The sequence below is a fragment of the Triplophysa rosa genome, linkage group LG25 (assembly GCF_024868665.1).
Source record: "Triplophysa rosa linkage group LG25, Trosa_1v2, whole genome shotgun sequence".
NCBI lineage: Eukaryota > Metazoa > Chordata > Actinopteri > Cypriniformes > Nemacheilidae > Triplophysa > Triplophysa rosa.
In genome coordinates, this window is record NC_079914.1 from 11,948,715 (window position 1) to 11,974,763 (window position 26,049).

At 37.6% G+C, this 26,049-nt stretch overlaps 3 protein-coding genes and 1 pseudogene across 4 annotated transcripts; 3 read left to right on the forward strand and 1 right to left on the reverse strand.

Annotated features, from left to right (window-relative positions):
• Nucleotides 1-2,743: 2,743 nt before the first annotated feature.
• Nucleotides 2,744-7,611, forward strand: si:ch211-246m6.4 (transcription factor 15). The gene is made up of 2 exons (XM_057326158.1): nt 2,744-4,334; nt 5,420-7,611. The coding sequence occupies exons 1-2, from the start codon at nt 3,720-3,722 to the stop codon at nt 5,450-5,452; spliced, it is 648 nt and encodes a 215-aa protein (XP_057182141.1). The 5' UTR covers nt 2,744-3,719; the 3' UTR covers nt 5,453-7,611.
• Nucleotides 7,612-7,650: 39 nt separating this feature from the next.
• Nucleotides 7,651-11,617, reverse strand: bzw1a (basic leucine zipper and W2 domains 1a). The gene is made up of 12 exons (XM_057326157.1): nt 11,513-11,617; nt 10,716-10,788; nt 10,444-10,620; nt 10,165-10,259; nt 9,945-10,010; nt 9,697-9,832; nt 9,496-9,605; nt 9,166-9,336; nt 8,834-8,980; nt 8,599-8,737; nt 8,402-8,524; nt 7,651-8,303 (listed from the first exon to the last, which is right to left on the reverse strand). Exons 2-12 carry the CDS (start codon nt 10,777-10,779, stop codon nt 8,272-8,274), a joined length of 1,260 nt encoding a protein of 419 aa, XP_057182140.1. The 5' UTR covers nt 10,780-10,788; nt 11,513-11,617; the 3' UTR covers nt 7,651-8,271.
• Nucleotides 11,618-14,986: 3,369 nt separating this feature from the next.
• On the forward strand, nt 14,987-16,194 carry LOC130548750 (hatching enzyme 1.2-like; annotated as a pseudogene).
• A 1,877-nt stretch (nt 16,195-18,071) lies between these two features.
• Nucleotides 18,072-19,308, forward strand: LOC130548731 (hatching enzyme 1.2-like). Of its 2 annotated transcripts, none has more exons than XM_057325691.1 (5): nt 18,072-18,233; nt 18,313-18,391; nt 18,481-18,621; nt 18,704-18,821; nt 18,912-19,308. In XM_057325691.1, exons 1-5 carry the CDS (start codon nt 18,165-18,167, stop codon nt 19,306-19,308), a joined length of 804 nt encoding a protein of 267 aa, XP_057181674.1. In that variant the 5' UTR covers nt 18,072-18,164. The 2 variants fall into 2 exon arrangements, with proteins under 2 accessions (XP_057181674.1, XP_057181676.1); XM_057325693.1 differs by having other exon boundaries at nt 18,319-18,391.
• The last annotated feature ends 6,741 nt before the right edge of the window (nt 19,309-26,049 follow it).

The following is a 26,049-nucleotide window of genomic DNA, read 5'->3' on the forward strand; positions in this document are numbered from 1 at the left end:
ATCGCCAGTGTTAAAAAATGTCAAATTAACACTCACAGTGTATATATAATCCACACTCTCAAAGTGTGGCTTCGATATACACTATGAGAGTTAATTTGACCCCTTTTTTAACACCGGCGATTTTGCTGTATAGTATTTGTATTATTGACAATAATAATAAAAGCAATAATAATTGTATTATTAATAACAACAACAAGACAATACTCTTAATAATAATAATACTTTTTATTATCTATTACTATTTATGATTTATTATGATTTATTTATTTATTTTATCGATCTGGTATGATTTTACTTGAAATGTAAGTTAACGACCCAGTTTCGAGGCAGTTTGGAATCTATCGATTCGTGTTCATGGACACGAATTTCCCCCTTTTTTTGTGTTACTCATTTTCGTGTCACTCAGCACGACTTTTAATACACAGACCGCGCGTGTATGTACATTTATATATTTATAACCTGATACCAAAAGAAGTTGTACTTATTTTAGGTGGTGGCTAACCAACAGCTTACCCCACCCCAAACCCTAAAATCACAGCTGCAAAGGTTAATTTAGCAAAAAGCATGAGTTTCACGGGGAAGCAGAGCAACGATAAATGGCTACCCTAACCCCGCCCCTAAACCTAACGTCACGGGACAAAGTCAAATCATTACAAAACATAGGAATAAGATCGTAGGAAGTAGGAATTCACACGAATAAGGCAACTTGTAAAATAGATATGAATTCCCATCAGATTGCGTTGATATATATTTATACATACGAAAGATATTCAAATATATTAGGCTGAAAGTCGTGCTGGCTGACACGAAAGAAGGGGGAAATTCATGTCCACGAACACGAATGAATAGATTACACTTCCTGACAATGTCACGAATTCCCTTGAGACTGTGTTGAAGTTTGACATAAACATATCACAATTATTTTTTTCACTACATCTTTATGTTAATCTGAGTTTATATACTTTAAATAAGCAATGTAAAAAAAATTATCATAGATAATAAATTAATTAGAGTATTTTCTTCACACAAAGCTAATGTATGAAATTAGAAAACATGGACTGTTTTATAAAAAAAAACGTTTTAAAATTTTGCTAAATTGCTTTGCTTTCAACAGAAAAGTCATATAGACAATAAGAGGTGAATGGATGATGACAATTTTTATATTTTGATAAACTATTCCTTTAGGATTTATGACGTTCAGACACTTTGTAGCATAACCAATATTTAAATCATAAATTTATCATAAATCATAAAATGCGTGTAATGGTAGAATGGAAAATCCACACTCCGTGCGATCTCTGAAGGCCGCTGCACTGGAGATTACAGAAGAGAGAGCAGTTTTCTGGCCGTAGATCAGATCCTTCGAGCGTGATGACTCAGAGCAAACCACATCTCCCAGAAATCCATAACCCCAGTTTTTTCCACCCGTCTTTCCACTCCGTCCCTTAGGTTCAAAACATGAAGGTACACGTAGGAGAGTGGTCCAAAACTGCAGTCTATTTACTTTTTTCTTCCTTGTAGAGATCCTCTCTGGAAACTTTTTCTTGAGAGGTCTCTGTTCCCCTCAGCGCCGGCGGTCTCTGGGCTCCAATTAGGTGCCTTTAATGGTTAGCAAGGGCACTTGGAGTTACTCTTACAAAAGTTCTCCGAGAGAGTTGGAAAAGAAAAAATGGAAGGTGTGTCTCGTCTGGACTGGGTTTCTTTACCTATCACTAAGCAAAGAAATCTACAGATTGCAGCTTTAAATAATGTAAAAGCCTAGTTAGTGTTGAGATCTGTAGGTGGACCTCTCCTTGCGTAACCAATATTTGAGAGCAATCCTTAAAAAAATGCTTACAACAGGTACCGTACAGGGTGAAGTTTAATTTAGAAATCCACTCACGCTCTTCTCGACAGTGTTTTAAAACAGGTGCTTAAAAGGTGGGTGTGCGCAGAGCTTTATAAGCTCGCTCGACAGGAAATTGGGCCTTTAAAATGCTAATTTGTTCTCACCTTCCTCTGAGCGGAACCGGGTGTAAGCTGTATCATATTGTCTATGTAAACTCGCCACTGTGGAAGCGTTCAATGAAAATTTCAAGCAATGAATTGTTGCACGCTCCGATTGTTTCCAAGAAGATAGTTATCCAGGAAACACCTGCTACAATTCAATGCCGTTTGACTTTCACAGCTTTTTGCCTGCACAGAGCAAAACAATCTCTCTCTAAGGATTACAATGTCGTGTCTTTGTTCTGCATGGTGGCAGGGAGTTTTATAGATCACGACTGTCAGGAGAAACAAGCCCATATGAACAAATGTTTGGCCTGAGAGCAACTCATTGAGCTTTCAATTTAGATTAGACTTTCTTCAAACTATCTGTCACTTTATGTCCATATATAGGTTTCAACTTGCTGAAATACTCCAAAAGCATGCACATACTTCCATCGTTACCTGAAGCAAAACGATAGGATTGCGAGAGGAAATAATGAAAACGTTGTGCTGATTTAGCAAAATCGCATCCATCACAAACCCCAAATAGCGCTAAATTCAAATCTGGTGACAACGTCAAATCTCATTGGCTCTAGTGACATTTCCACACGAAATATCCTTTTTGTTTGTTTGTTTATTTATTTTGTTTCATAACTAAATATACATTTACAATTGGAAACGTTTTAAACAGAAATACAACTAATGTAAAAAGAAATGCATACAAATGAAGTACAAACAGTAAACCACAGCAAATTCAGGGGTCACGTCACACAGGCCTATCCTAAACCAAAAATTAAATTACGTTTTTGATCTTTTTTGGGTTTCCTAAATAAAAAATATCGATGGTTTTCTCTCACACACATCTATCGTTTACTTTTATGGCAGGCTATCTGTATGTGGTTTTTTGAAGCTTCCGCAACTTGAAAAAAGCTTTGTGTTTAACTGAAGTAGTCATATACACCTGAGGTGTCGTGAGGGTAAATTATGACTGAATTTTCATCTCTGAGCAAATTATTCCTTCAAAAAGCATCATCGACTGGCTGTAATCGCAGTTTTGTGTGCGCGCAATAATGGCCACAGTGGTCTCATACTGCCATCTAGCGGTATGTAATGAAAACGTATGCGGCTATTGCGCTGCGATTGATGGACTGCATCACATAATCGACTGAAGCGAGAATGATTTTTACGACATATTACAAAATTAAATGTGAAGTACATTAGCAAGAATGTAATCTCAACTAGTTTACAAAAACTATGTACCTCGCATTTTTATTCCAAGTTCTCTCAACAATCATTACAATGGCTTGTATAACAGGTGTCTGAATTACATCCAGACCGATTTGAAACTGTCCCCCACGTGCAGTAAAATCTCAACTGTCTCTCTCTGCCCATGTGATACGAATTTTAAAGACAACATCGTCTGTCTGTAAACTTTCGGAGCTAAATTTAGCACCAGGTCGGACACGAGATATAAAATATAACAAGACCGAGTGAACCTGCGTTGGTCAATTATCAAGAAGAATGGGTACATTTCAAGGGGAGACGTCATTTCCGCCCTGGTTTACTTTAAGGTCCTCCACTCTTACTCAAAATGCGAAATAATCCCGTACGTGTGCTTGAACGTGTATTTATTTATATAGTCCTCCTCCTTTGGGCCATGACAGGTGGCCCTCTCGGATCCACCTGTCCAGCCTTTTCCGCGTCCACACGGTGGCGGACAAATCCAGAAAGGGAGCAGTCATTCAAGAAATGGCATGCTTAAGTGCCACGGGGCCACGGAAGACCTCCGGACACCGGATCAGAAGCAGCTGCCCCCCGGCTGCTATTTTCACTCATCTAAAAGCGCCATGGGCAGCCAGCATCTGCACCATGGGCTACCCGCGACAAGCACCATGAAGTCCACGCATCCCACGCACGACACCCAGAGTCTGCCCTCCGATCCCGACGAGCTCGACAGCGCGAGCGACAGCTCCGAGAAATCCACCGGGGCCGGGAGTCCCACGCGGGGCCACGGGGAAGGCGCGAGGCGCCGTGGGCTACGCGGGCTACGCAGACTCGCGGGCGTGAGCAAACAGCGCCAGGCAGCTAACGCGCGAGAGCGAGACCGCACGCACAGCGTCAACACGGCCTTCACGGCTCTGCGCACCCTCATCCCCACGGAGCCGGCGGAAAGGAAGTTGTCGAAAATCGAGACTCTGCGATTGGCGTCCAGCTACATTTCGCACCTGGCCAACGTGCTGCTGCTCGGGGAGGACTGCAGGGACGGACAGCCGTGTCTGAAGTATCACAATATCTTACAAAGCACCAACCTCAAAAATCCTCCGGTACGACCCATCTGCACTTTCTGCCTTAGTAACCAAAGGAAAACGGTGAGTCCTTAAAGTTGCACCTGTCGTGTCAGAGAAAGTGCATGACACGTAATTGAAATTGAAATGTATCTATCCCAATCTCACATTAAGAAATCGTGTAGTAGGCCTATAATTAATTACGTATTATAGTATTATAATGTTCAATACAGTACATTTTGTAAATGTGGTTTAAGAAAATGCAGAATCGTATTACGACATTTTACTGTTTTATTTGACAGAATTTTCAAATGAATAGACTGCAACTTCACAATTTGGATGTAAAATAGCATGAAAAACATGTAATCGTACAAAAACGTTTATATAGCTGCCGGAATATTACCGGTTTTTAGTATACATCATTATTTTTAAGATAACCATAATAAATATAATACTACAGTATTTATTATACTTTATTCACTAATACAGAATAATTTGTACATCAACAAAGTGTAGTTTACTACAGTAGCCTACGCTACACTTTACTACAGTTTACTGAAGTAAATACTAAGTGTACTAAAGTCATTTTTCATGAAAAAAAAATGTAATAATTCACAGTTTTGAATTGTTGCAAAGCAGCTTTAGAGAAAGTATTTTCTTTTGTTATGTTTTTTATAATTGTCTATAATAAATAATAATGAAATGTTTTATTAGATGGTCACTGTGGACTTTAGAATTATGAGGTAGGCTATTGCAGATTCCATCTACATTTTTTATGTATGCATTTTACTTATGCATTAAGAGGTGGACGGCAGTGAAGCATTTTTCTTCTGTTCAAATACATTTTCTGTGTCTGTACTTGAATTTTTGATGCTTCACTACATTTATATTATCAAACATACATTAAAAATGTAGTGCTTTCCTATACACATTGGATGTACAGACATAAAAATGTACTTGAGAGTAAAAATACTTCAACTACTGCCCATAAAAATAATTAAAAAAAAATTGTTTCCCTTAGGAATCGAACCCTCGTCCTTTGCTTTTAAACCAATGCGCATATATAAAACGCACAATAACGATTACATAATTGACTCAGAATCGTATAGAAACATGCAAAACATGATGTTTGTGAACGGCTTGTCTAACTACTTTATTTACTTGTGCAGTTAAGAGACGGGGACAAGCACACGCCTGCGTGACAGCAAAGGCTCTCTGACTGACAGCTGCTATGCACGAGCCCCAACTCCTGAATGTTTACATGTAAAGAGACATCAACCTTGCACAGAGACACAATATTCTGCTGTATGTGTTTTTTTCCCTAAATTTCTGGGGACAGACGAAAAGATTGGAGCAGAGAGACGAATCTAGGAATACTGCACTTTTTCACCTGCGTTTACCGTCTGCGTGCGCGTGCATGTGTGCCCCCTTATCAAGCGTGTTTTGGTTAATGTAACCGGAGAATATGTGTAAAGTTGCACCTGGTCGAAGGCTATTTCAGTATCAGATATAGTAAGCCACACCATCCCTTGCCTTTAAAAAAGCCACTCCTGTGTCTGCCTGCGCACGTCACATGATGGAAATCAAAACCCTGCGCTTTGCAGCGGTCGCTGTCAGTACAACGGCGGGCAAAAGCTCATCCCCTCCCTCGGTCCCGGGACAGAGCCGTGATCCCAACTTGGACATAGAGACAGTAAACAAGATTCTAACCTCTCGGTTGGGTTGAGCATGCTAAAGATTTATTGGGAAATGGCACGTGACGCGGTAATCTTTGGAGTAAAGGACGGCGGATGACCTGATTCATGATCCTGTCCCACATGCCACCCACATCTGAGTTTATACTTTGTTGATAAAATGTCAAATTACTGTTGGGTGGTATTGCGCACTGGCACGGCACAGCGTGCGCTTTAATGATCTAGGAGGAACGCAATGTGCCCTCTTTGTTAACATTTGGATCCTAAAGCGCGCACTCCAAGATGCATTTAAAGGGATAGTCCTCCCAAAAAGAAAAATTCTGTAATGAATTACTCTGCCTCAAGTTGTTCCAAACCTGTATGAATTTCTTTGTTCTCTTGAACAGAAAGAAAAATATTTGGATGAATGTTAGCAACTGAGCTTTCTGAGGTACCACTGACTACCATAGTAGAACATTTTATTTTATGTACAAGTAATTCATGACAGAATTTTCCTTTTTGGGTGGAGTATCCTTTAATGCAACTTATTGCTCAATACTTGATTCGCTCCCCGCCTATGACAATAGTAATACATACTTTTAACAAAACATGAATTTGTGGTTGCTTATGCACTTAAACTTGCTCTATAGTAAAAAATTAGCAAAACTTTTCTGCACTGAAATGCGATTGACAAATTCTGAAATTTTTACAACATAGGTTACGGTTCAATTGTATTTTTGCATCGTCTAAAAACAATGCAAGAATGTAGCTACACAAAATCATAACTGACCACATTTACTTTTGTGTTCCTTTAGAAATATCATTTCAGAAGCAAAATGGTTTGTTTAAGCAGCTTTATGTTGACTAAGTATAGTCCACTGAACTTTTTTGTTTGATCCTAATGGCATTTTATGCAACATTGTAAAATGTGTATTTCATGTTTAGATCAGAGTTCTTTTAGTACTACAAGTAGCTATATTAAACATACATGTTTACGGCATGTGTTGCACAAGTCTTTAGTCAGTGACAGGTTGTGAATATTTTTTCTTTAGTTGCATTCAGTGGTCAATGAATCTCACATTGCCTCAAAATGAAAAAATATTGAAGAATTGTAAAATTACTGTTTACTACATTACATTTATTGCCAGTCATTTGTATATAACTTACCCCAATATTTAAAATTGCATTTCACCACTAATATGGCCTACCTCTAAACATTGCAATACTTGAAAACTACCTTCTAAAAGTGTTCTTTGCACATGCCAAACATCCAAGAGCTGCTATATAATAAAGTATTTTTGTAAAGACTTGCACTTTGTGACTGTTTTCAACTATCTACTTCATCCTGGGACGTGTTTAGATCACCCACCTGGAAAGCGGCAACTACAACAAATGTTGCTTAAAAGGTTTCAACAGTTTCATACTAGATGTGGCTAGTACTGAGGAGTTTTTACACGAGTACATTCAGTATCTGTGCTTTGTAAAATTGTATAATGCATACTTAACTCCACATTTTAACCTGTAATGCTCATAACAAGAAATATTTTAATGCACTTTAATGCAAGTACTACAGGTAAAAACAACATTAAGTGTGGAGTACAAAGTACATGCATTACAAAGTAGAGTACATTTTTTCCAAAGTAAAAACCGTGATAAAGTAATAATAAACATGAAAATGTCCACTAAAACAGCATGCAAAAAACAAATCCAAGACCCAGACAGAAAGCTCATACTTCTAATTCTTTATTTCTTAAAAAAAAGTCAATCAGTAATTCAGATTAGAGAAATTGGTGACATATAAGTTGGAGATACATCAGAGAAGAGGTCAGGAGTCATTTAAGGGTCTTTACAGGATCGTCATTTTTTAGCACTGTACAGTTTCGTAGGCAGGGAACGGAACGCTGATGTTATGAGAGCAAGACTCGAACCTTTGGCAATAACATCACGATGAGAAATGTTTACTGTGTTTTCCCCTTTGCGGACACTGCTCATGACAGGGCATGAAGGCATCAATACCATATAGAAAAGGGCATCTTAAAAGCAAACAAGGCAGCCTGATCTTATTCAATGGAATGTCAAGTCTTAAAGGAATCATAATTTAAGATGTTCCGACTGGCGACACTTAAAAGTTCCTTGAGCGAGTAAATAATTACAAAGGTTGACCACAACTTTTGTGCTATCTTAAGTGTAAACCTCATTAGAAAAACCTGTTAAAATTAACCATTTGTTATAAAGCCCTTAAATGACATCTAAATGTTATGGTTTGAAAAACAGGAGGTAGAACTGGAAAAAATAAAAAGGGGGGAATTAGACGAGCACTTCTGTAACAAAACATTCCGCTGACATGTTTAGTCTGCCTCTTCTTCCTCGGATTCGGACTCTGAAACAAACATTGGTATAAAATGACACCACGGAAAAAAAAAGAAACTGCCTACAAATCCTAAAGTGTCTCACACCCCATTAACACGAGACACTTACCCTCCTCAGCGTTTTTCAGCCATTCCACAAACTTCTTCATCTGCTCCAGGAAGACACTCTTTCCTTTGGCCACGTGGCCTTCTGTGTACCACTTCAAAATAACCTCCTCGCTCAAAACATCAGCTACAATTAAAAAGCCATATTAGACTATAATTCAACCATTAGCTACGCAATCGACAATATCGTAGTTTACACACCTTTGTAAAGAAGCACCACGATCTTCTGGAAGGCCTTCATGAAGTGGATGTTGTCGTAGCAGTACTCCTGGATCTTCAACAGAAGCGTGAGCTCGGACAGGCCCTGGGAAGTGAAGGCCTTCAACAGAGGGCTGTATTGCTGCAAGGACAATTTTCAGAAACGATTACCACCACAAAACACATGTCACACAGTTTCGGAAAACAAAGGGTTTATGGTCTCTGTCCCACAGCAAACCTTCAAGAGTTTGATGGCTTGCTCTGTGACGAGCTCCTCCTTTTTATTCCACTCCACGGAGCTCATTACGCTGGACCACACGATGCCGATCATAGTCTGCTCTGAAATGTTCGTTTTCTTCATCTCCTCACGAACATAGGCAATCATCTGAATAAGAACAAACACTGATGAAGAATAAACACGGGTACAAACTTAGCATCTTCCTGGCTTAAATTCGGGCAACATTTAAGTTAACTCAACTCAGTATCGTATTCAATAACTAAATCGTATACAAGTCAAACACAAACTGAACACAAAGGGAGCAACTATAAGCAGCGTTGGTGGCCACTCACGTCTTTGAGGGTCTCACCGCGAGCCATCTGCTCCTGCAGTTCCTTTTGAAGCTCTTTGCGAGCACCAATGGACTGCTGGTTGCGTGCAAAGTCTGAGAGCTCCTTCAGCCCAGCGTCGGTGAAATATTTCGAGAAGTGTTCACAGCTACGCTTGTTGGCAGGGAACAGCTCCTGATGCGTGAAAAAAAAGACTTGTTAAATGAATGAAATGGGAGCTCTGGTTAAACAATTCACTTCAGTTTCATTCAAAAACATACAACCACAACATTTTGAATTTCCAGGCAAACACCTTGTGCAATACAAGCAGCTTTTTATACATAAAGAACTAACCATCAGCCTATTGTCCATGCCAACTTTACGAAGGCTAGCAGAAACGGAGTTGATGTCTTTCTCGTTGATCCAAGACTTGAACAGTTTTACAGCGAAGGCAGCGGAGACACCTGAAACGAAACGTCCGTGAGAACTCCTACAGTCTTCTATACAATACAAGTCCGGCAGTCACGTTAGACCGGTCTAGACGTTTCTTATTACCTTCCTTGACCAAGTTCTCATTGTAGAGGCTGTTCAGGATGGAGGCCGATATATTGCCATTGGCCAGCAGGATTCCGGTAAGCATGGCCAATTTATTCCTCTCGGACTCTGTGAACCCTTTTAAAAACAGCAGCAGCTGGGACACAAAAGAGTTCAAACGAAATTACAAAAAGATGGGATTTCCAATTGCACTTCATTTGCCTAACAAACATGTTGAAATTCAATCCAAGTCAACCACTGACGCTCACCTTTTTAATCTCTTCTTCAAAACCTTTCTCCAGGTACTTGTAACGCCTGATCAGCTTGTTAAAAACCTACAGGCGCAACAGAAGGAATGTGTTAAAACATGTCGCAGTTTGTGTGTTTGGGGAACTGATAGGATTTGAGTCACAGCAATTCCCAAACAAGCTTGGAAACAAAAGAGTGCGTTTAGATGTGGGACAGTCAGGCACAGGAGATGGGGAATACCTGAGCGTAAGCCTGCATGGTCTCCAGGTCTTCACTCGCCGTGAAGAGGCAGAACTCCGTACGGGTCAGGTCATCAGATAAGGTTCCTCCTGGGGCTGTGGAGAGGGAATTCAAGAAAGCAAATTAAAACTCATATTAAAAATGAACTTGTCCATTTAACTCAAACCGAGTTAAGTATAGAAATATCCACAACTCCCCTCGGACTAAAAATCGTCATTTAAATATTGAATTATTTCCGTTTATCCTGACAGTTGTATGCATTTCTAAACGAAGGCTTACCCAGCATTCCACCAGCCACCAGGATGTCGAAGAGAGTCTCAGCATACCGGCGGTAGTCAAGTTTGGCACCAGAGGCATCAAGGAACTTCGCAACCGCTTCCAAATCAGTGCCAGTTTGGTTCAAGCCTTGAACGATACTTTCTTGAAACAGAGAGGGGTCAAATCTCTCCTTTTCATCTGTGGGGAAAGAAAAAGGAAATGAAAAGTTAAAGGCCGAAAAATGAATTCACTTTTAATGGGACTCCTGTATTGCATGTTCTGCTGGCCATTACCTCTTTTACGAGTTTTAAAACGCTGGCCGGTAAGCGTTGGCTTTTGCTGCTTTTGATTATTCATAAAAGACACCTGTGTGAAAAAAAGAGAAGTCAGTGCACAGAATTTGAGAATAAAAGAAGCCACATGAGTTAGGCCATTTTAAGATAAAAAGTGATTTTGTGTCAAATACTAGAATGACAAAAATATTATTTTCCATATACATACATACACATATACGACCTAAAAACTGTAAACAAAGGCCTGTTTAATGATCGATCAAGCCAGACCAGATAGTAGTTAAGCCAACGTGCAAATGATCACAATCCCATTACCTTTAACACATAGCACGACAGTTATAATTTATATAAAAATGAACAGTTATAATTGTATATCTATATTTTTAGACACATTTGTACGAAACGTATCAGTCTCTATGGTCAAACTAACAGTCAGCACCTCACGCGCCTGTCTCACGCTACAGCTAACGTTAAGCTAACCGGCTAAATGAGGCCTAACCGCTCTACTAATAGCAACTAAACCACAAAATATAACAATATTATTTTGTTACGTCACATTTAAAAAGATCGATTATCGGCAACTAGACGTTTTCATATGATAAAAGAAAACTGACGAATTCGTTATTTAAATGATTTGGCTATTAACATGTCGCGAGCACCGCCACCATGACTAAAAACAGCTGATCTCAAAGCGGAGCCAAAAAAACCCTGACATCAATTTAAAAAACAAAAATTTGTAAACGTAAAGCAATTCGTATACGTCAATGAGGTGTGTGTAAAACCAATTTAGGGCTTACCGAAATTAATGCTGATAAAAAACGGCTTTTAAACCCCAGAACAAAGCAAGACAATAGCAGATCCGAACCCAACAGACAAAACCCTCCCAGATGGCAAGAGGCTGAAGTTACAGCGCTTGCGCGGAAGAAGAGGGGGAATAATGGATCGGTACATTTGGGGGGAGTGCGGGGGAGAGGTTGCGTCCATGTTCAGCAAAAACGCAGATGTTACGTTTTTAGAAACAAATAACGTTGCAATTAAATACAATGAAATAACACAAAAAGTTTGTTTGGCCAATATTTCACTCGTGCCGGTGTATGTTTGCAAGTGTATAAAATATGACCACCCCTGTTCATCAGTTTTGATTTTATGAATCCTTTGGATCATACCATCTAAAGCACGGGTGGGTTGGGTTTTCCTCATCAGCGAGGACAAACCATAAAAACGTGTTCGTTCGGTTCAAGAGTCAACATTTACACATTTCATACGTTTTTACTTTTGCAATCACTTAATTTTACATTATAGGTTTCCTAATAAAGTATTTTAAAACTTAAATATTTTAAAATAGCTAAATGAATCTGTGGACATTATTCCACACGTGATATCACAATAACCTAGGAATGTATAATATGACGCATGCACTGAGCACATTTTTAGACAAAGGCTATTCAAGCTATGTAGCAGATTTGTGAACAAACTGTAATGAGGCCACTTTATGTGTATGTTTTTCTATATTGACTCATATAGACAGTTAGTTGCCATAGAAAAGTTATGATCTATCTATCTATCTATCTATCTATCTATCTATCTATCTATCTATCTATCTATCTATCTATCTATCTATCTATCTATCTATCTATCTATCTATCTATCTATCTATCTATCTATCTATCTATCTATCTATCTATCTATCTATCTATCTATCTATCTATCTATTAGGTCTGTCCTCCCGTGAGATACACAGATTAAAAGTTGAACCCACCTACACAGATGAATATAGTATGAATAAGTCCAGGTCAGACAGCACACAGACACCAAATGTCAGTACAAGACCATCCTGAACATCTCTACACACTGAGACAACATGAACACAAGAGCATCATTCTCCATTTTGCTGCACCCTCTTGGGTTACTCACGTAAAACGATGTTTATTATAGAAGTAATTTCATGCATTTGTCTGTCAACAGGAGCAGAAGTCACTGATCATTTAAAAGTGAAATCACTGATCATTTAATATAGTTTATGTCTCTTGATTAATAATGCAATGAGGTGATACTCTTTCTCTATTGTTGGTGTTGGATTTCTGAAATGTTTGATTTGTTGGCAGAAATAAATGTTATAAAAATACAATATGAGTGTTGGAATTGGTGTGCTCGATTTATAGCAGTTATCTTGTCATTCTACATACTGTATATCATGACCTATGACCTCTATGACACACATGTTGCATGAATTAAAGACGATGTACATATGGGATGTACAAATCTAAAAAAAATGTACATATATATATATATATATATATAATGCACTTCTAGTATTTTGGAAACTCCTCATATACTGTTTAGATGCACTTAAAAAAAACACATCATGTCCATTTCAGTGGATTATGTTAACAATTTTAAGTACCTGAGTCTCTAATTGGGCATGGTTTTGGATTAACAAATGAGGTAAGAGTTACAAATGTTCTGCTGTTTTATGGCCACAAATTCTTTTACCTTAAACATGTAAAACACACAACCTCTATAGTGTTTCTAACCTCAATCCCTCATAAATGATCAACTAATATAATTGTAGTGTTCAACCGAACACGAAACCTGTGATACAAAAGTACAAACAAAATGAAGAACATGAGGCTTTTAAACACACAAGAACTAAACAAGACAACAAGACACAGGTGAGAACAATGAAACAGGAATATGAACAAAAGCTAAAACTTTAAAATAAAACCTTTTGTCCACCAACAAAAGCGAGCAGAACACTTTAAATTGTAAAAGCTGTTATATTTTACAATGTATATCGAGCTTGGTGCACTTAAGGAAAAAATGTAGAAATTAATCTGTGGCATGATATATAGTGATTTAAATAAAATAGGGTTTAAATTGTTTATGAAAACGTCATTGTGTATCATGGCATCATCCAACCAGAATGTTTCAACAAAGACCAGAAGAAATGCAATTGACATAATCCTGTGAAAACTAAAGTGATTAAGTCATAATAACTAAAAGTCACAAAAACATAAAAAAATTTGTGGCTGATTTACTGACAAGGAGCAAAAAAAACCAAATGTGCAATTTTCTCATTTCCATAATGACCAAAACAATCTACCCAGAGCAGCACAAATTAACATGGGTTTAAGACATGCTACTTTTGGGCGTTAAATAATGATGCAAATACCAGTAAATTGACAAGCGCAAATATTAGTTATTTGCGGCATTCATTTAAATACTCTCCTCCCATACATTTCTCGTATGAAACGGAAAGTCCTGATAATGCATATGCAATAAGTTCAGTCGCAAAACACATTTTCAGCGCTAATGTTCCTCTACGTGTCTTTGGTAAATACTGACAGTAGTTTTTTAACACCAAAGGTTTGCACTGGCATAAGCTGTTAGTGAATCTGTCCCAAAGTGTCTACTGAGAATTAAGATACAGACGGTCAACACAACTAATGTGTCCTTTAAAAAGCTTTTCTCGTGAAATACTAAATAAATTATGAAACCAAGATTTTTTTTGCCTTGTTCATGCTTTTTAGATATACATTTCAGAACAAAATATACTGAATTTATGCTGTATACAAAATTATGCATAATGTACTGTAGTTATGTTTGCAACTCGATGCAGATTCGTGAGCAGAAATATCTGAAGACTAACTAACCTTTCATCAATAAATATGACCTTAATATATTTTACTAAACTATTTGGTATTGAGTGAGAAAAAAAAACAATCAATAGTTATAAAGATAATGAGCCTCATGAATAATACAAAGCACAAATGTAAGAGATATAGACCATGTGTGAAGTTCTGGTGATTTAAGGTTTATGATTATAACATGGAGAAGTTTTCAAAGCAATTGGGACAAAAATGTTATGGTGTACACTGCAAATGATCATGTTCATATGAAAAAGAAAATTTACTTACAAACAGAATTATAAGTCATATGGAGCTCAGCTATGATGTCTCCGAGTCAAACGATGTTGATACACATTTAAAATGATCAATTAAGATGTTTTAACAAATAAGCCTTCTTTAAATCTGTGTCAGTAGAAAACTTGAAAACTATTGTTCTGGTGCACTTACTGTACATCATGTCCACTTCAGTGGGTTAGTAAAACAATCTCAAGAAGCTTGTAAGGTTTTGGACTAACAGGCGAGGTCAGCGATCCTCCCTGTAGTTAAACACATTAGACACTGGAAACCAAAACCTACCCATAATCCCCTGTAGACCCACCTACACAGATGAATATAAAGTCCAGGTCAGACAGCACACAGACACCAAACGTCAGGACAAGAGCATCCTGAACATCTCTACACACTGAGACAACATGAACACAAGAGCATCATTCTCCATTCTGCTGCTGCTGTGTGGCGTCTCACAGGCGTTATTTCTCACGGTAAGACCCTGACTAGTCTCTTGGTATCTTCTGTAAGAAAAATGTTCGATGTATGAGTAATTTCGTGCATTTTCCTATCAACAGGAGCAGAAGCTTGCAGATATGTTAATAACGGAGCCTGAAGATGTGGACATCACTACAAAGATTTTGGACTCCAACAATGGTCAGACACTAAAAATGACTGTCAGAAAGAAGAAATTCACATCAAGACATATTGTGTAACTTCATCAATATCGCTTTCTTTCCACACAGGATCGACTGAACTCCTGATTGAAGGAGATCTGGTGTTTCCCAAAACCAGAAATGCTCTCTACTGCTTTAACAACAACTGTTTGTGGAAGAAAAACAGCAAGAATCTAGTGGAGGTGCCTTACACAGTGAGCAGTGAATTCAGTAAGTAAACCTCCTTCATCACGTCACACATTTATCATTCATATCAATGTCATTCTCAAACTGTCACCCGTCTTCTCTGCAGCATATAATGAGAAGAGGACTATCGAGAACGCCATGATGACCTTCCACAGCAAAACCTGCATCCGCTTTGTGCCCAGATCATCTCAGATGGACTACATCAGTATTGAGGACAAAGACGGGTGAGGACAATCATACCATATCAACAAGACACATTGAAGCGCTCTTAGTCCAAAAGAAGAAGATTCATATGTGCTCTTGTTTCCTCTCAGGTGTTACTCTTCTCTTGGTAGAACAGGTGGCCAACAGGTGGTCTCTCTCAACAGGTACGGCTGCATGTACCACGGCATCGTTCAACATGAGCTCAATCACGCCCTGGGCTTCTACCACGAGCAAACCAGGAGCGACCGCGACCAGTACGTCAAGATCAACTGGGAGTTCATCTCTCCTGATATGGCCTACAACTTCCAGAAACAGAACAGCAACAACCAAAACACCCCATACGACTACGGCTCCATCATGCACTATGGAAGAACGGCCTTCACCAACCAGGCTGGGATGGAAACCATCATCCCTGTTCCTGATGCATCTGTGAAAATCGGACAGAGACAGGAAATGTCAAACACCGACATCCTGAGGATCAACAAGCTGTACGGATGCTCAATCTGAGGCTTATGAAGACGTGATGTTACTGATCATTTAATATAGTTTATGTGTCTGTAGGTGAATAAGGAATGAGGTGATGTTCTTTATCTTTTGATGGTGTTGGATTTATAAAATGTTGCATTGGGAAAAATAAAACGAAATAAATAACAAAAACAGTGTTTGTAATTCAATGTCTGATTTCATAAAAGATAAGAGAATGAATTGTCATAACTCTGATACTGGTTGACATGAATCACAAATATCTCTACTGGAACAGATGGGACGTCAGTATTCAGGTTTCCTTGTAGCCTGCAGAAAGGCACACCAAATAAGAAGAACTGGACGACCTGATACAATAATCAATTAATTAAATTAAACATGTAATTGTTTATGTTTATTTACAGAAACAGAATAACTGGAAAGGTTTCAGGTGTTAGTTGAGATTATCTGAGACGTCTGTATTTTGGCTAGAATGGATTGTATATGAAGTTCAAAAGATCTTCAGCATGTTGAATTTTATTTGAGAGTCAACCAACCACCATAATGTTTCAACAAAGACCAGAAGAAATGCAATTGACATAATCCTGTGAAAACTAAAGTGATTAAGTCATAATAACAAAAAGTGACCATGGGCCAGATTTACTAAACAGGGCAAATTAGCATAAGATCGCAATTTCAAAAAAGAGACAATTGGAGTGAAAATTTTGTGGCTGATTTACTGACAAGGAGCAAAAAAAACCAAATGTGCAATTTTCTCATTTCCATAATGACCAAAACAATCTACCCAGAGCAGCACAAATTAACATGGGTTTAAGACATGCTACTTTTGGGCGTTAAATAATGATGCAAATACCAGTAAATTGACAAGCGCAAATATTATTTATTTGAGGCATTCATTTAAATACTCTCCTCCCATACATTTCTCGTATGAAACGGAAAGTCCTGATAATGCATATGCAATAAGTTCAGTCGCAAAAACACATTTTCAGCGCTAATGTTCCTCTACGTGTCTTTGGTAAATACTGACAGTAGTTTTTTAACACCAAAGGTTTGCACTGGCATAAGCTGTTAGTGAATCTGTCCCAAAGTGTCTACTGAGAATTAAGATACAGACGGTCAACACAACTAATGTGTCCTTTAAAAAGCTTTTCTCGTGAACTACTAAATAAATTATGAAACCAAGATTTTTTTTGCCTTGTTCATGCTTTTTAGATATACATTTCAGAACAAAATTTACTGCATTTATGCTGTATACAAAATTATGCATAATGTACTGTAGTTATGTTTGCAACTCGATGCAGATTCGTGAGCAGAAATATCTGAAGACTAACTAACCTTTCATCAATAAATATGACCTTAATATTTTCTATTAAACTATTTGGTATTGAGTGAGAAAAAAAAACAATCAATAGTTATAAAGATAATGAGCCTCATGAATAATACAAAGCACAAATGTAAGAGATATAGACCATGTGTGAAGTTCTGGTGATTTAAGGTTTATGATTATAACATGGAGAAGTTTTCAAAGCAATTGGGACAAAAATGTTATGGTGTACACTGCAAATGATCATGTTCATATGAAAAAGAAAATTTACTTTCAAACAGAATTATAAGTCATATGGAGCTCAGCTATGATGTCTCCGAGTCAAACGATGTTGATACACATTTAAACTGATCAATTAAGATGTTTTAACAAATAAGCCTTCTTTAAATCTGTGTCAGTAGAAAACTTGAAAACTATTGTTCTGGTGCACTTACTGTACATCATGTCCACTTCAGTGGGTTAGTAAAACAATCTCAAGAAGCTTGTAAGGTTTTGGACTAACAGGCGAGGTCAGCGATCCTCCCTGTAGTTAAACACATTAGACCCTGGATACCAAAACCTACCCATAATCCCCTGTAGACCCACCTACACAGATGAATATAAAGTCCAGGTCAGACAGCACACAGACACCAAACGTCAGGACAAGAGCATCCTGAACATCTCTACACACTGAGACAACATGAACACAAGAGCATCATTCTCCATTCTGCTGCTGCTGTGTGGCGTCTCACAGGCGTTATTTCTCACGGTAAGACCCTGACTCTTGGGTTACTCAGATAAAAAAATGTTTAGTATAGAAGTAATTTCATGCATTTGTCTGTCAACAGGAGCAGAAGCTTGACGATATGTTAGTAACAGAGCCTGAAGATGTGGACATCACTACAAAGATTTTGGACTCCAACAATGGTCAGACACTAAAAATGACTGTCAGAAAGAAGAAATTCACATCAAGACATGTTGTGTAACTTCATCAATATCGCTTTCTTTCCACACAGGATCGACTGAACTCCTGATTGAAGGAGATCTGGTGTTTCCCAAAACCAGAAATGCTCTCTACTGCTTTAACAACAACTGTTTGTGGAAGAAAAACAGCAAGAATCTAGTGGAGGTGCCTTACACAGTGAGCAGTGAATTCAGTAAGTAAACCTCCTTCATCACGTCACACATTTATCATTCATATCAATGTCATTCTCAAACTGTCACCCGTCTTCTCTGCAGCATATAATGAGAAGAGGACTATCGAGAACGCCATGATGACCTTCCACAGCAAAACCTGCATCCGCTTTGTGCCCAGATCATCTCAGATGGACTACATCAGTATTGAGGACAAAGACGGGTGAGGACAATCATACCATATCAACAAGACACATTGAAGCGCTCTTAGTCCAAAAGAAGAAGATTTATATGTGCTCTTGTTTCCTCTCAGGTGTTACTCTTCTCTTGGTAGAACAGGTGGCCAACAGGTGGTCTCTCTCAACAGGTACGGCTGCGTGTACCACGGCATCGTTCAACATGAGCTCAATCACGCCCTGGGCTTCTACCACGAGCAAACCAGGAGCGACCGCGACCAGTACGTCGAGATCAACTGGGAGTTCATCTCTCCTGATATGGCCTACAACTTCCAGAAACAGAACAGCAACAACCAAAACACCCCATACGACTACGGCTCCATCATGCACTATGGAAGAACGGCCTTCACCAACCAGGCTGGGATGGAAACCATCATCCCTGTTCCTGATGCGTCTGTGAAAATCGGACAGAGACAGGAAATGTCAAACACCGACATCCTGAGGATCAACAAGCTGTACGGATGCTCAGTTTGAAGCTTTTGAAGATGTGATGTTACTGATAACTTAATGTAGTTTATGTGTCTGTAGATGAATAATGGCATGAGGTGATGTACTTTGTCTATTAATGGTGTTGGATTTCTGAAGTATTTGATTGTATTGGGGAAAATAAAATGGGTTAAATAACAAAATGAAACATGTTTGTAATTCAGTGGTCTATTTATTAAATGATCAAAAACTAAATTAATCAAAAGATCTCTCCTGGAACAGAAGGGATGTCAGAATTGAGACTGCTGCACATTAGGAGAACTGTCAACCTAAAAAAACAATATTTGGGCACAGTTGGACGAATGTGAGGAATCAGTTCAGGTTGTTTGAGATTTACTTCTGGCATGTTTTAAATATAATGGAGTGTTTGAGGAACCTCAACTTCAAAGATCTGTATTATTAAAAAATGAAAAATTTACATTATGCTGTCAAGTGATAAGAACACATTTTACAACAAAACTCACTGTGTTTTATGCTGTATGCAGAAATATACATAATCTACAATAGATTGTAGATTTACAAGTAGAAACGTCTTAGTGCTGTCTTAAATTCTGTCTTAACATTAAATGTTTTTAACTAGATGTTTTTTAATTAAGTCAGAAAATCTTCAATAGATATAAAGACAATAAACCTTATGAATACAATAGACAAATGTGCATCTGGTAAAGATAGACCACGTGTGAAGGTCTGGTGATAACACCCCTTACAAAAAATGTAAACATAAGTAAAGTTCAGAAATATTTTAAGTAACATTATGCAGTAAGTATACTAACATCATTGTACAAAAATGTCAGTGGATTTAACGGTGAAAAAATGTAAAATTGCGAAGGTAAAAAACTGTAAATTATAATGCATGAAATTACCATTTAATTAACAGTTAAATGCTGTTCACGTAAATACAAGAACACTTGATAGGTTTTTAAAAAAGTATTCAGCTATGTTGAACCAAAAAGAATACTTTTAGGTAGAGATGAGAATCGGAAAGAGCAATTTGCATACTATGTACCTGTGAAACAGACATTGAAGAGTTTGTTAAATTCAGATTTTGGGAAGAATTACATTTCAATGCACCTGTCTGAAAGAAATTCCACTGACATTCTTTGTGATTGCACAGATGGCCAAATACTCAAGTGCAGAGACCTCTCTCAAGGCAACCCAAGCCTTCAGCTACTGCTCTATCAGGATGCCTTTGAGGTGGTTAACCCTTTAGGCTCTGCACGTAAGGAGCACAAAATTCTGGCCGTTTACTTCTCTCTTGTTAATTTGCCAGCTCACCTTAGGTCAAACACAGAACATATGCAGCTGGTTATGCTGTGCAGAGAGAAGAACTTTAAAGACTTTGGCAGTGAAAGTGTTTTCTCACAGCAAATAGCAGACCTGAAAGATCTTGAGGAAAACGGGATTGCGTTGTCAGATCAGTCTGTTATAAAAGGCAGTCTTTACTCCATTGCTGGAGATAATTTAGGATCACACTCCATTGGTGGATTCTTGGAAAACTTTAGTCAGTCCAAGTATTTTTGCAGGTACTGTCTGGTTACGAAAGAGGAATTTCAGAGTGTTGACCCAAATTTTTGTGGTCCACTACGCACTGTTGAGAGATATGATTCTGCCGTTAAGCAGTTACAGACAGAAGGTGCTACAGAAGTTCAAGGTGTAAAGTTCAATTCAGTTTTTATTCAGTTTTATTCTTTGAATAACTTTAAAGTGTGCCAACCTGGCTTGCCACCTTGCCTTGGCCACGATCTTTTTGAAGGCGTGTTGTCTTATGATGTTGCCCTTTACCTCAAGTATTTTGTTAAGAAAAAGTGGTTTACTTACCCAATTCTTAACCGCCGAATTAGTCAGTTCAAATATAGTGGCTCTGATGCTTCCTCAAAACCTTGCGAGGTCAGTCCCCATGGACTTAAGCTGACAGGTCAGGCCATTCAAAATTAGAATTTTTTAAGGCTTCTACCAGTTATACTTGGTGACAGAGTGTTGGATCCTGCAGATGAAGTTTGGCAACTAACACTTCAGCTAAAGGACATTGTAGAACTGATATGCGCTCAGAAAATTTCAGTGTCACAGATTTCTTATTTGGATGCTCTAATGCAAGAATACTTGGAGTCCAGAAAAGCAGCCTTTCCAGAAGTGAATCTGAGACCCAAACATCATTATCTGTGGCACTATCCAGGTCTGATACTCAAATTTGGTCCATTGATCAGATTATGGACAATCAGATTTGAAAGTAAGCATAGTTACTTCAAAAGATGTACCAGACATTTAAAGAATTTCAAGAACTTGTGTCACACCCTTTCAGAGAGACATCAGTTGTATCAGGCCTATTTGACAGCTGGGTCTTGTTCCCCAGTATTGCAAATGAAAGGGAGTTCACCATTTTGTTCTGAGCTTTACAGTGAAGCAGTCAAAAATGCCGTTAGTCAGTTCAGCTTCAGTGAAACACAAACAAAGGTTTCTGTAGAAATACAGTATAAAGGAACTGTATTCAAGAAGGGCCAACTGGTTGTCATTAAAAATGATGACATAGTGGAATTTGGTGAACTTTTGCTCATGTTTATCACAGCAGAGCGAGTTGATTTACTGACAAAAGTTTTCATTGCAGACTTTCTTTCTGAGTATCATTTGTACTCGCTAAGAGACACCAGTGAAAGGGTGGAGTGTTTGAACTTTGAGGACTTGCCTGACTCTTACCCACTGACATCTTACATGATGCAAGGATGTAGAGTAGTTCCACTGAAACACAGTGTAGTGTCACATTAGCTCATTACAAGTTCAGCATTGTTGTAGCATTAGATTGTGTTTATAATCAATGTTAAAATGAAAGTCATACAAATCTAAATGTGATATTTGTGATTCACAATATTTCACTGTTTATTTGTGTAACTAAACAGCACACATATTAATGCATTTGTGATGTAGCAAATTCATTTTGTATTTCATTTTTAGTCATGGATGAATCACAGCAAAGGATTGTAACCAGAGCAGTTGCTGAGGTACTGAAGGATCTTTCATCTTCGGTGCTGCAATCAGTTGTGGAGACGCTGAACTCGCTTGGAGTAACAACACCTGCAGATTTTCAATATGTTCAAGAAACCGATCTCCTTCCAGTATTACGACCCATTCAGGCCAGAAGACTGGTATCTGTCTGGAGCCAGAATAGTAAGTACATTTCATCACATGACTTTATAATGTATGAGTTTTTAATCTAGTTTCATAAGTGTTCAATTAAGGGTACATATTGTCCTCTGTCTCTGTAGACCAAAGTACTGACAGCCCATCAAGTTCTGCAGAAAGCAGTGGCAATCATGTAACTTTGTGTTCCTCATCCTCATCACTTCTTGTCACGGCTTCCAAAGTTACTTCAGACTGGGCAGACAATTTCAAAATTCCATGGCAGAAGCTTCCAGAAGAAATCTCTCAATGTTTAGAAAGAAAGAAGAGACTAAGTCCTCGGTTACGAAGAGAGATGGTCAGAATTGTGGTTTCTGAAATGTTGAAGATATGTGACTGTCCCAGTAAACAAAGTTCAACAGCCATTGCCAAGAAGATGGTGGCAAAATACCCAACATCGTTGCAGGATGTTATCGAAGGTGATATAGTTGGTACAGGGTATCATTCGCTGGTGAAACAGTTTCAGAATCGTGTAGAAAATGTAAAAAGATCCTATGTGCCAAAAGTCAAGAAACGCAGCAGAACCGAAGACTCTGACACAGATGAGATTCCTGCTGAAAAAAAGGCAGCCGTTCAAGACACTTACGGATGTGTGAGTTGGGAATTGAAATTTTTGCCGCTCAATGAGACTGAAGAGAGCCAGTTGGATAAACGACAACAAATGAAGATGATGTCTAAAACAACAACTGTTGACCCAGAAGTAGTTGGCACCCTTTTAAAAGCAACATACTACACACAACGCCAAGACATAAACAAGGGTACAAGCATGCAATAGCTTTGTGAGAACTGGCCTTTTTTATTCCAAGAGTTTGGTATGTGTGCACACTTCAAGCAGCTAACTGGAATTGATCTGAAGGAGATGTTCCTGAACAGCTTGGATAAAAAGGGACAGCGGCTCCTAAACTTTCTTAAAACTGTTGGTGGAGACAGGAAGAAGCAAGTACTGCAAGCTGCTGCAAAGCTTGAAGTTATGAGGGGTCAAATTGAGGGCTGTTCTGAAGATTTCAAAGACATGGTGCTGCTCCTGCTTGCCTACTTCGATGATAAGAAGGAGATGATGTTTCATTATGTGGAAGAGTGTTGCTCTGTCGAAGATGTAGAGCTAGACAAGTTACCAGCAACACCCTGCATCATTGTCTGTGGTAAGTTTGAATGAATAACATTTTGTTTCAAATTATAACTTTAATAAAGAAGGATATCGTTAAAGTTCATTTACAGTTGCAATGTCTGAATGACTTTTTAAAGGATTAGCTCAATAAAGTACATAAAATGAATGCCAACACACTGAGATTAAACCTTAAAAATATTTTTTATTTATTTTTGTCTTTAGGCTCTTCGTGCTACACATCAAAGATGTTCATGTTGAGCATCGACCAACGGATTACAACTGCACACATTTCTACATTCATCTCAGCAATCTGCATAATGTTTGGCAGTTACTACTGCTTTAACATTCATTATCCTTTGGAGCTGGGTTCTACTCTGGAGTTCCTGCAAAGGTAGCCACCAAACTATGTCTTAGTATGAAATTGTTTAAAAGTTCACCCAAAAAATTAAACATTACCATTATTTGCTTACCACCTTGTTACTCTAAACGCTTTCCACAAACCCTGCATTTATAATTCATTATAAGCATAGTTTTAAAACAACACAATAGGCATATTGCCTTACTAAAAAATTTATAAATAGTCAGTGAAGAATAATTAAAACAACAGTTAAAATAGATTATGATACCTACTTGTTGTTATACCTTTGAGCAGTATGGTAATTATAATTTAAAATGCATGATAAACTCCATAGTTGTGTATTAAAAGCATCACAATTTGACATTGTCTATCTTACTACATTCTTTGGTTGCTAAAAATACAAGAAACTTATATTAAAATATAACTATGTTCATCTTGTGTTATCATATTATACTCTTAAAAGTTAAAACACAAATAGCTATTAAAATGTATTTTAACTGTTGTTGCAATTACTTATCAAATTATACAACATAGGTTTTTAATAAGGCATTATGGCTGCAATGGAATGCATTAACTATGTCCTTACAATGCATTATAAATGCAAGATTCATAGGCTGTGTTACTTGTTAAAAGTCTGATTTTTGCAATGCTGTTTTGTTTGTGAGCAACAATGGCATTCATTTATCTCTCTTTTTAAGGTGCTTATTTGGCATAAACCCAGAGAAGGGCACCAAAGTTGAATGGAGGAAAAACAAAAAACAGCTTCCAGTGAATCCCAGAGTTCTTACACTCATAGCAGACCTTGCGGACTATGAATGGAGAGCAGATTAAGGTTGGAAAAAACCTTTTTTGACAGTTGGATGCCTAAAGATTACATTGATACTGACAATGTTTTACTACCTTAACCTGGTAGGACTTTGGCCTTTTTCCTTTTTGATGTTTACAGTATTTCAGTTCACTTCAAGTTGTGCATATTTGTTTTTCAGTACAATGCTAATAGTCACTGGCTTGATGCTCAAACTTTGTGTTGAATATAATTTAAGTGTTGATTCATCTTATGAACCTATTTTAAGGTTTGAATACGTTTCTGTACTTTTAGTTTATATGGTACTTCACCTGTAGTAATTTAAGCAGCCAACAAACTATTGCATGTGTGCCTATAATAAAAACAGAAAGTACTTTATGCTGTAAAAAAGTTAAAATTGGAATGCTTTTTCATATTTGTATACTTTATCCGTATGCATTCGATTTTTATGTTTTGCATTAACATTCTCCAACAAATAATAAAATGCTCTGCTGTTAATTATTCAAAATGTTTGGTTGGCAAGTCTTGAACTGTTTAAGATCTCCTTAACTGTTTAAGGAGAAATATGGTTGGTTAAAATGTGTCTTTACAACTTTTTTGATATTTAAATAAAATTGTAGCCTTGCAAAAAGTGTCCTAATTGTTTGTTGTTATTCTGGGATTTAAGGTTTGAGAGACTTTTATACCAGTCCGGATGCAAATATGATACATTTTACAGTTCACTTTAAGTGTGTTGTAATTTGTCGTAAACATTTCTACTGTATTTTTTACAGTGGATTTCTGGCAACCACAGCTGCCAGTTCTTTACCGTATATTATACAGCTCACTCTTAAATGTGCCGTAAACTGATAAACATTTCTACCGTATTTTTTACAGTAGATTTCTGTCACATAGCTACCAGTTTTTACCGTTAATTTCACAGTCCACTTTTTTGTGTTCCGTAAACCAAATAACATTTTCTCTGTATTTTTTACGGTAGATTTCTGTCACATAGCTACCAGTTTTTACCGTTAATTTCACAGTCCACTTTTTGTGTTCCGTAAACCAAATAACATTTTCTCAGTATTTTTTACGGTGGATTTCTGGCTACCACAGCTGCCAGTTTTTCACCGTAAATTTTACGGATTTTTTTTACAGTGGTAGGTATACGTGTATATGTACTATTTGAATAGAAGTAGTATTTTAGTTTAAACTTTTTAGTTTATAAAAGTATATTTTTAAGTATACTATTTACTGTATATATATTTATAATATCATGAAACATAATAGAATTTCTGTGCCAGTGGT